This window comes from Lactuca serriola, chromosome 2 (assembly GCF_051521515.1).
Source record: "Lactuca serriola cultivar US96UC23 chromosome 2, Lser_US96UC23_V15, whole genome shotgun sequence".
Lineage (NCBI taxonomy): Eukaryota > Viridiplantae > Streptophyta > Magnoliopsida > Asterales > Asteraceae > Lactuca > Lactuca serriola.
The window spans coordinates 204461535-204472500 of NC_136409.1; the positions used below are offsets into that span (position 1 = coordinate 204461535).

The window sequence follows — 10966 nt, forward strand, 5'->3', positions numbered from 1 at the left end:
CTTTTATGTTCAATAGTTAGAATAAAAATAATGCCGAATAAACATACAATTATTTCTTGATAATAAGACAAAATAATTATGAACAATAATCAAAGTTAATGACATAAAATGATGGTCACCATGGGACAAAAATAATAATAAGGGTTTAATGATTACCCAAAGCATGTATCTTTGATGTTCGAAAACAAAGTTATCGTATTTTTTTTTGTTTGATAAAGAATAATATTTATTGCATCACGTTGATTCAGTTTTGATAATAATTACTTTGTATGAGATGTCTAATTGGGACAAGGAACAACTCAATAAAAAAACAATTGAGACGTATATGTTGTTAATCATATCAAGTTATCAACCACTCTTGATAATTTTCGTTAATTAATCTAATTAAAACTTGAATGCAAATGATACAATTAATATAATTATAATTACTATATAAATACGAATATCTTTTCTTTTCTCAAACTTGTAATGCTAACATCTCTTTTACGTCACTTTAATTTAATATATATCTATGCATAAAAGTATGAAATGAATTAATCTTGTTGTGGAATGGAATATTAGATTTGCTCTAGTTTTAATAAGATTTTCAGTTTTTTTTTTTCTTTTCATTGTGAAAGTAGAAATATTTATAAATCACATCCTTGTAATTAGAAATAATTTGGGGTTACTTTATTTTGATTTTGAAATGTTGATTTATTCACAACACCTACCAACAAACGATAGATTTGTCTTTTACAACTGATCGTTTAAATAATGTAATTTGTAGGTGATAAAACTTCTCTTGTTACAATGTGAGATGTTCTGGTGGGTGGCTTTGCATAATTACCTAACTAGTACATATAAAAGCATAAAATATTAACTATTAATACATGTGAGTATTTCCAACAGAAGCTATAAATATTAAATAAATTAACAGTTTAACTTCACTTTTTTTGGTACAGCTCCTTACTAGGAAAGAACATGACCACGACTGAAATTTTGTCTTTTTTTTTTTTTTTTGATTATATTCAAACTTTGATGGATTAATTATTCAAACAACTTGATACATATTGGAACTCAAACCGTACAAAACTCTTTATACTTTTAAGATGGTTAAAGACAAAATAAATAACACCTATAAAATTGAATTCAATATTATTATTTTTTAGTATTGAACTCATCTCATGTAGGAGATTATTAAGGCTAAAGAGTTCAACAACTTCTTTTACTTTCTTCTTCATGTTGTCTAAACTATAAAGAGTCAAACCTTGACCACTTCCTTTTTGTTCATACTGAAATTGTATGAAATTCCTGATTTTTTGAATAGTTGACCAAAACTGTAGAAAAAAAAAATAGAACATTTGAATCGTTCTTTACTGAGTCTATGTCGCAGGAGATACGTTCTACTTCTATTCTAGAGAAAACAATACAATAATTAACTTTTAGGCTTTACTTTCATTCAACAAAACAAAATGATGATAACACGTCATATTCTAAATTAATTCTTCATCAATCAACGATTCAATTTAATCTAGAACTTTTCCTTATCCAAGAAAACTTAAACCAATTTTCCCTATATTCTTTTCATATTTAGACAATGAGCCCATGATTCTTTCAGTCATTCCAATATACTTACCCAAAACAAAACAATTACAAGACTAGAAGCATATAGATTAAATAAAAACTAGCAATTTCAAACTATTAATATGGGAAATAAATCTTAACAACAACTTGTACACAAAGGAAAATATTTTTGATAAATTTACCCATGAAATAATATTTAATAATGATAAACCGAATTCCAGTTATTTCTGTCTTTTCCTGTCATCTTCCTCTTCATCAGAATCACCATGCTCGCGAAAACGTGGGTTTTTCTCCTGTATTAATAAACATAAATGATCATAATTTTAAAAAAAAAAAATTGTTTTAATTATCATACAAAACAAAATTCATTTTTACCTGTTTGGAATCAAAATCAGAGTTTCTTCGAGTTTCATTTTCAGAATTCCTCTTGGCCACATCGGGCCCACGTCTATCTCGATCATCATCACGGTATCTCTTCCTTTGATAATCTAATATTTTTTTATATATAATTAAATACAAAAAATATATATAAATAAAAAAATATACTTTATTAATTAAATACCTCCTCTGCCATGCCTGTGACCACCTCCCCCATACCCATGACCACCTCCTCCTCCTCCTCCTCCTCCATGTCTTCCATCTAATTTCACAAAACACAAAATAATAAATTTTCCATATTAAATAAAATAAAAAATAAAATAAATAAAATTGTGAACTTACAGTTGGCAGCCATGGGGGGTGGCTGAAAAGATCCCAATGATCCAACCCCATAATCAACAACCTGCCTTTGTTCTTCTAATTCTTTTTGCACCAATTTTCCATAACCACCCCTATGTTTGATCAGTCAAGGAAACACTTATGTTTTCACTTTATGGGTTAAATATAAGGGTAATATGGTAATTTAGTCTCTCATCCAGACGCTTAAATAAACCGTCACCAAACAACCGTTTTACCCTTACATTCCGAAAAAACAAACTTCATAACATGAGAGGAGAAGGGCAAATAGGTAAAATTAACTCATTAAGTAAAAAAAGAAAAGGATATCAGGATCATAATCAGTTCGATATTCATCTCTAACTTGTCCACCACTACGCCCACGTCCCCATTGTCTTCCATCCTGAAACCCCCAATCAAAATCAACACGAATAGGCCGATCATCAAGAATTGTCCCACTTATGTATTTCACTGAATCTTCAGTGTCTTCCCTAGAATAGTACCTGATGTTTTTTTTTTTTTTTTAAAAAAAAGAAAAAGGTAAAACTTTATTAACTAAAATAAAAAATCATTTATGATTTGTAAGGTGAAAAGATTATATTACATGATGAAGCAGAAGCCACATGGTGTTTTTGTGTTCTTGTCTAAACCCATGACAATCTTTTTGATTTCTCCAGCACGAGAGAAGAGCTCATAAAGTTGTTCTTCAGTAGTGTAGAAAGACATGTTGCCAATGTATACAGTTGTTGAAGTTTGGAGTGCGTGTTCATATTCTTCTTGTGTTCCTGGAAACCTTCTGTCACGATATGCTGAAATCTTTGTTGGATCCTATAACATGGGTAATCAATACAATGGACACTCATAACTCATCCAAATAGTCGTAATTTAGTAATAGTAAAAACTAGAACAAATATTGGATGTTACCTTGAACAGCAACGCCATTGCACCTTATCTGAAAATGAAGACTATTAGGACATTGTGATGTTACTCTCAAGTTAATTAAAAAAATTGTCACTTTTACAGAAGTATCTGATCTGTTGCATGAAATTATGGTACCTAATGTTACTCCGATTCCTCTAAAATCTGATAGTCAAACTGAGTAAGAGTAATTATCAATTCCTGAGCCCTAAAAATATTGAAATCGGTAATAGAAACGGATAAATGTGGTTTTTCTTTGGATTCTACAAGCATTTAAGGATCATACATGTGATTACTACAACAAAATATGCATTCATTCATACGCCATTGCACTTGCGCAGACGCAATTTTTTTTACAAACGCAATAATTTAGACGCATTTGCACTTGAGCACAGGCTTATTTAGAAGTCGGTTTCATTAAACAGTCTCTTTATTTGCAGAATGACAATTACAAACAGAAAACTTAATTCAATTTGATGGCATAAACGAGTATAACCTAATTTATTTGAAGTGACAAAAGGAACCAGTTTTTTGGGCATAAAAAGTGATACGGTCGATTAAGCACAGAAAAGATATAATTTTTGAAGGTTTTGAAAGTATTACCTTGTTGTTTCGATGTAGAAGACGGCGAGAAGAAGGGAGGAGTGCGGCTGTTGCGATCGGAGCGTGAAAGAACCGACGGTGTAATACTTGATAGATACTGCCCTTTTTTTTTTTCGTTTACGGGTAGCCCAATCCAACCATTAAGTAGTTAAATACATACGGGCCGGCCCAAATAACCTTATTTCCATTCGATTTAAATCTTTCAAAAATCAAAACTAAAAACCTTACCTTACCTTTTTCTACGATCGATCAATAGGGTTTAAAATCTCTTCAAGCTCTTATCGGCAATGCCTGCTGGATCGCACAACCGTCGTTCGTAACTGGCGACGCTCTGCAATCACTAGTACTCCGGCTCCGGCGCTGGCACCATCCCAAGGTTCTACTCTCGGCCTCTAGACCACCGCTCTTTGCCTAGACAGCCTCTCCGGTCTCCGTCTATCTTGCTGTTGTTCTTGCCCTCGCTTGAGTCTTGACTCTTCTAATCGATTTAGGTTTTTCACCTTCACTGAATTTTCTTTAATTAAGTATAAGATTTTCATTTTCTATTTTTTTTTTTTATTATTTAGTTGTCAAATGTGCAGAAAATACGCCTAGGGTGAGCATTTGGACCGGATCGGTCGGTTTTTACCGTGTTTAGAACCGATTGGACATTGAATCTGTGACGTTTTTTAAACAACCATAACTTATTCGTTTTAAGTAGGTTTGATCTAAAGGTCCTTTTCAACATGTAGTTTACAGTTTGTAGATGAATTTAGATTATAATTTTGTTTATTTTGATATTATATTCACTGAGTTACAATCTTTCAAAGTAGAGCTATCAAAGCTGAAAAAATTCAGCTTTTCAGCAAGATTTTGTAATCTGAGACGTTTTTTAAACACCCATAGCTTATTTGTTTTAAGTCGGATTGACCTCTGGTTTTTTCCAACATTTAGTTTAAAGTTTGTAGATGAATTTATACTATAATTTTGTTTATTTTGATATTGTATTCACTGAGTTACAATCCTTTAAATTAGATCTATCAAAGCTGAAAAAATTCAGCTTTTTAGCAAGATTTTGTAATATATGACGTTTTTTAAAACTCATAACTCATTCGTTTTAAGTCGGATTGACCTCCGTTTTTTTCCAAAATTTAGTTTATAGTTTGTAAATTAATTTAGACTATAATTTTTATTTTTTTTTTATTTTGGTATTATATTCACTGAGTTACAATCCTTTAAAGTAGAGTTATCAAAGCTGAAAAAATTCAGTTTTTAAGTGAAAGATTAGATTATGAGTTTATGAACTTTGTTAGTTTGATTGATTTTAAAGTTTAAACTATGATTTTTGTTGTTACGGTAATACTTTTATATCTTTGTCTTAAAATTGTATAATTTTTGTTGGTGAACTTGATTTATATGTTAGTTGTTTTTATTTGGAAAATTAATTTTTGCAAGTTATAATCTTATACATCAATGTATATTAGTTATGTATGAAACGGAAACGTATTAATTTTGCAAGTTATAATATTATACATCAATGTAGATTACTTATACTCTATGCAATTAAAGTTATACCGGTCCAAACGGGTTCAAAAACCGAAAAACCCGGACCTGGACCCGGACACGGACACGACTCATCTGGTCCGGTCCATGGTCCACAAAATTCTCCATAACTGGTCCGGTCCAAAAGCCGGTCCGGTCCGGTTCAAATGCTCATCCCTATTACAGCGTACCTTTTGCTTTACTTTGCTTGTGAAATTTTCAATTGATAGTTACTAGTTTTCTGTCACTTTATTGTACATTTGCTATTTAATTTTTTTGGATTTGTTGCTTTTGAATGTATGAAAAAAAAAAAAAAAAAAAAAAAAAAAAACACACTCATATAGAGAGATATTTAATTATCTATGTTGGGGCACTTAATGAATGGTTTTTAAAATCTGTAAGTCATATAAAACATAATTTAATCTCATAATGAAATTATATTTTTTAGTTTTAGCTTGACGACAAAGGTTGATTTTTAATAGTTTGACACTCAAATAACTATTAAAATAGAATTTTAAAATTAACCGTTATCCAATGATGATATTGAAGCTTGGCCGCTTGAGGAGAAATTTTTAGGGTTTTAGACGGTCAACCATTATTTTGATAAACCATTATTTTATATTAGCTGTCTTATTTTTTAATAATATAATCTTGAAGCCTATAACATCTATGGTATTCTTATATGGATGATGCATAGGCCATCTGTGTCTAAATGATAAATTTATGTTTAGTTAGAATATATATCTTTTAATGATTAAAATAACAATTTTAAACAACCGAACTACTTCTATTTGTTATTGTTTGATTAGACATCTAAATGATTATGCTAAACGGTATTGAATTTGTAAACAACAATAAATGAAATACAAAGCGTCATACAAAATCTAAATTAAAATTCATCCAACATCCAATTAAACATCATGAAACATCAAAATCAATCTATTTCTTATAAATGAGACTGTTCAAAGTGGTTCAAGTCTTCAACACAAATCTCATTCTCGCACCATAGTCATTTGAATCCCCCCGCCAATTCAACTTACTCTAATTAATTGATAGATTATTGAAATATTTAACATATATAAGAACATTATTTCACATGCATAGTTACTTATATTTGCATTTCTTCTATTTCCAAATATTTTTTATGAGATACATACAAATATAGAAGAATATTGTGGTTATCATAGGTCTAAAAGAAAGAGTTCAATGGTAAAATATGTGATGGGTGATACAATCTTCTTTGGTATGTCAAATATTTAATGGATCAACCCATTAATTGGTTTAAAGCAACAATATAAAGGTTTCAAAGCAAATTGAATGATATGACCCATTGCCTTAGGGTTTTTTTTTTTCTATATTTTTTAATTCTAAAATTTTATTTTGTATGATATTTATATGTGACCAACATTATAATTAGATATTATAATTGTTTTGTTGTGTTAGATATTATGAGTAAAAGATCTTGGAGCAATCAACAATCAACATTAATGTATATTTCATGGTATTGGATCATTATTCAAATCTAAGAGTATCGTTTCTCGATCAGTAAAGTAAATAGGTAATTACATTATAATGTTATAATAGTACCGAAATGATTTAGAAAAGTTAGAGACATTTGTATCACAAATCGTTTGATATTAGTTTATTACTTTAACCTTTGTGAATTGATGAAAAATTATGATTTGCTATTTCATATGTATCTTTTATTATTAAAATATTTAATCTTGACATTTATCCTTTTTCTAACATAAGATAAATAAGTTGCAGAATATTAAGATATTGTCATGAATCCATCTATATCTTATAAATGAGGTCATTCAAACGAATATGGTTCAAGACAAGTCTTATTTTTGCACCATATTTATTTGAACCTTCCACCTCTTCAACTTACTCTAATTAATTGATAGATTAATTAAAAAAATTTAACATATATAAGAACATTATTTCACATGCATGGTTACTCATATTTACATGTCTTCTCTTTCCAATTATTTTATATAAAATACATACAAATACATGGTTACTCATATTTACATGTCTTCTCTTTCCAATTATTTTATATAATATACATACAAATAGAGAATAATGTTATGGTTATCATATGTCTAAAAGAAAGAGTTCAACTAGTAAAATATGACATGGGTGATACAGTCTTCTTTGGAAATATTAAATATTACATGGATCAACTCATTGATATGTTTAATGCACGGATATCAAAGTTTTAAAGCAAATTGAATGATATGGCCCATTGTCTTAGGATTTTTTTTCTATATTTTTTAATTCTTACAATTTTATTTTGTATGATATTTATATGTTACCAATATTATATATATAATAATAAATTGTGAGGACGCTTATGCACAATGAACTTTTTCTTTTCTGAAATTTGCCACAAAAATTTATCTTTTTTGTATTTTTGGCCCCTTATTTTCTTTTGCATTATTTTCGTTTGTTTTGAGTCGGTTGCTCCCTCCACCGCCTCTCCCACCCAATCAGATGTTGCACCGCCATGCCCTCGATTAAATCCATTCTTATTCCAATGTTGTCAGTTAAGCGCTTGCTAAGATGGAAAAAAAAATCAGGCGTTGTTCAGTCCATCGACTCCTTCCACCTTCCTCTTCTTGCAGCAGTCGTCGATTTCAACCAGTACAACGGTAAAAGGTAACGTTTTGCTTTGAACCGCCTTTCACTGCGATGCTATATGTTTGAAAGAAACACATACACTATGGTTTTCTCCCGTCTCCAACATCGGCTAGGGTTCGACATCGCCTTTCACTGCGATGCTATATGTTTGAAAGAAACACATACGCTATGATTTTCTCCCGTCTCCAACATCGGCTAGGGTTCGACACCGCCACGCACCACCCCCATGGTCGACGCCAGACGAAGACGTAGGCGATGAGCAAACCACAGAAGGTAGCAGCGGATCACTTCCTTGCCGTCGATTTGCCCCCTTCACTGATTGGTTTGGTCGGGGGCTTCCATGTTTCCATTTTGCGTCCTTGCTTACCCACAAAGAAGCCAAAGTGGGGGGTATCTGCAACTTTTGGTGGTCCTGATGTACTCCAATGGTTATGGGATTCCAAAGGATACCCAAAAGGTTTGATTTTCAGCTTTTAAACGTCAAATTTTAACTTTACTTCGAATATGATGAATTATGATTTTTGTGATTTTGGTTTTTAGGTCATAACAATTAGAAAGTGATTTATATTATAAATTACATTGATTAGTGGCAAATAAACTGTTCTTTCCTATCTGTTTTGGTCCCTAGGACCTTCAAATAAGCAGAGAAATTGGTTTTGAACGTTAAAACAAACACCAAACAGAAATTGAAAATTGTATATTTTTTATATAAGAATCAAAAATTGATCCCTGTTTTGGTTTCCATTGCCTTTGATTTGGATTTTCATCTTCTCTTTATCCAACACAGCTTTCGGGTTCTACCATTTTATTTGGGTTAATTTCGACTTCCATATAAAGCTCCTACCCACGTTTGTTTTCTTCCTTTGTTGCCGCCTGTCTTAATTGTTGGCAGGTCATATTTGCTCTAACAATCATCATGGAAGATGAGTTAATTAAAATCTATACTACCACTCTCAATCTCATTAATTTATGCTATTATTGAGAACGATATACCCTTCTTAGTCTCATGTATGTTATTGGACTCATGTATGTTATTTCCCTTGACTCCAAAAGTTGTTGACCTTGCTTTGATATTGCAGTATCATTCCCCAAGAAAATGATTCAGTTATACCCCCAACCCATTTAAGGTTGACATTTGAAAGAAACTTTGATAAGGCACTCCAAGTGCTCGATGAAATGCTTCAACGAAGTTTCTGAATTTTCATTCCAATATACTATTAGCCATTTTCATTCCAATATACTATTAGCCTGTGCTTTGATGCTTTATTGATACACTTGATCTTCATTTATTTAACATATATAATTTTTGTTCACACAAAACATTATGTCTCAACAGAAACCTCCGTTAACACAACATATATTACTTAAATTTGCAAGCCTTATCAATTCAAAATAACTTTAGGAGTTAGTACTTATAATGAACTGTACTGTTGGTTCATGGTCTCTTTTAAATTGAAAAATTGATGGGTTTCATCATACCTAGGGGAGGATAGAAGAAATTCAGTTTCTTATTTCCCTTTTATTTTAAAGACCAAAATACCCTTGATTTATAAATATAAAAAAAAAAATCAATTATATATTTTTATAGTAAATGAAAAATTATTTAGATATAAACAAAAACTTAAAAGCATTTAATCTTTATTATTGAATTCCATTCCATTTCCTACTGACCAAATGTGTGACAGGTGATAATTCTGTCATATTTCTATTCTTTTGACAATTCCATTCCAGAGTTTCACCACTTCGCCCATCATTGTCTATTTATTTTTAAACAATTTCTTTTTCATTGGTATAACTTATAACTTCGTGGCAAAATTCGTTTCAACATGTTGACAATAGGTTATTGACAACTGAGGTCTTTCATTACAGGTGCTTCAAAAATACATTCATTTCCAAAACTTTTTCTACTTTATTTATGATGCTGGTTCCAAGTATTGAAACAATGTTTGCAAAAACATGAGAGCTATTGTGGTTTGTTACACAGCATGTTAGTTTTTCTATATTCTTTTAGTGTTCGCTTTTATTCTTTAGTTTGCAAGTAATTGCTAACTTTTCAATTCAGGCCCAATAGAAGGAAATAAATCATGTATATAGTTGAAAAACCAATATGATAGAGCATAATGTTAAGGCGCATGCAGAGGATCTTTTGGAAGGCTGATGCATGCTATGGCTATGGCTATGGAAATTGGAGTCATTTTAAGGAACCCCAACGCCTGCTGCAGCAGATCATTATTCTATATGTCCCATCACTATGCAATATTGGGTCTTGCCAGGTAAGCCTTTACCATATGCTATGATTTTGTGGTGCTTTCTGATTATTAAGAAAAATAAAAAGTTGTACCCTTTTTTCGTTGATAATGATACAGGCCCATGACATTGCCATACACGGATGATGAAATTAAGGTCTGATTTGTTCTTGGTTAATTAATTGTTGTTTTGATTGTTGGGTTGTATTTCATAACTCATAATATTATTTTCATGTATGTATATATATATATATATATATTACATTTTGTTGTTTGTTAAATATTTTGTTCTGGTTGGCTATGCCATCAGTACTCAACAAAGCTTAAATATGTCAAAGAAGTTGCAGAAAACACTGGTGTGACCTTGGTCTGTTTACAGGTTTGACTTTGGAGCCATTAAATGCTTTGCCTTTGTAAAGAAACTGATTTTTGGTTTTTATTTTGTTTTTGTACTGACAAGGTGCCTTATGGAATGATGAAATACATCGGATGGTGTAGAATGGAGCTACATCAGTCTATTCCAAGAAAAGATGGCATTGAAGAAATCACAATTATAGATCCCAGGTTCGTTCAGTTGGTTAAATAAATACAATCATGAATGAACTTTATCAATGACTATTGTTTGTTGTTGCATATCATTAGTATAGAGTCATTAATGCATTACCTTTAGCAGCAATTGACAACCGATGTCCTGGCTTTATAGCATAACTCCTATTTTTATGTAAAGAAATATAAGGAGAGAAAAGTATTGTAACGAT

At 30.9% G+C, this 10966-nt stretch overlaps 1 protein-coding gene and 1 long non-coding RNA gene across 5 annotated transcripts in view; one reads left to right on the forward strand and one right to left on the reverse strand.

Moving 5' to 3' along the window:
* Window positions 1-1652: 1652 nt before the first annotated feature.
* Window positions 1653-3906, reverse strand: CBP20 (CAP-binding protein 20). Of its 2 annotated transcripts, none has more exons than XM_079026472.1 (8): window positions 3799-3906; window positions 3202-3229; window positions 2882-3105; window positions 2605-2780; window positions 2284-2394; window positions 2126-2203; window positions 1939-2051; window positions 1653-1856 (listed from the first exon to the last, which is right to left on the reverse strand). In XM_079026472.1, exons 2-8 carry the CDS (start codon window positions 3217-3219, stop codon window positions 1785-1787), a joined length of 792 nt encoding a protein of 263 aa, XP_078882598.1. In that variant the 5' UTR covers window positions 3220-3229; window positions 3799-3906; the 3' UTR covers window positions 1653-1784. The 2 variants fall into 2 exon arrangements, with proteins under 2 accessions (XP_078882598.1, XP_078882599.1); XM_079026473.1 differs by lacking the exon at window positions 3799-3906 and adding an exon at window positions 3334-3378.
* A 120-nt stretch (window positions 3907-4026) lies between these two features.
* Window positions 4027-10966, forward strand: part of LOC145088225 (uncharacterized) — a 7178-nt gene continuing 238 nt past the window's right edge. The window contains exons 1-3 of one of the 3 annotated variants that reach the window (XR_013701017.1): window positions 4027-4289; window positions 6763-10235; window positions 10329-10772. This is a non-coding gene — a long non-coding RNA (uncharacterized LOC145088225). Of the gene's footprint in view, window positions 4290-4379; window positions 5610-6762; window positions 10236-10328 lie in introns of those variants that run through there. The other 2 variants (XR_013701016.1, XR_013701018.1) reach the window with 2 other exon arrangements.

Excerpts from the sequence above, each read along its gene's own strand:
- CBP20 (XM_079026472.1), bottom strand. Across the intron at positions 2,052-2,125 it reads TCACAGGCATGGCAGAGGAG|ATTATCAAAGGAAGAGATAC; the intron begins GTATTTAATTAA and ends AAAAAATATTAG. Across the intron at positions 1,857-1,938 it reads CTGATTTTGATTCCAAACAG|GAGAAAAACCCACGTTTTCG; the intron begins GTAAAAATGAAT and ends TTATTAATACAG.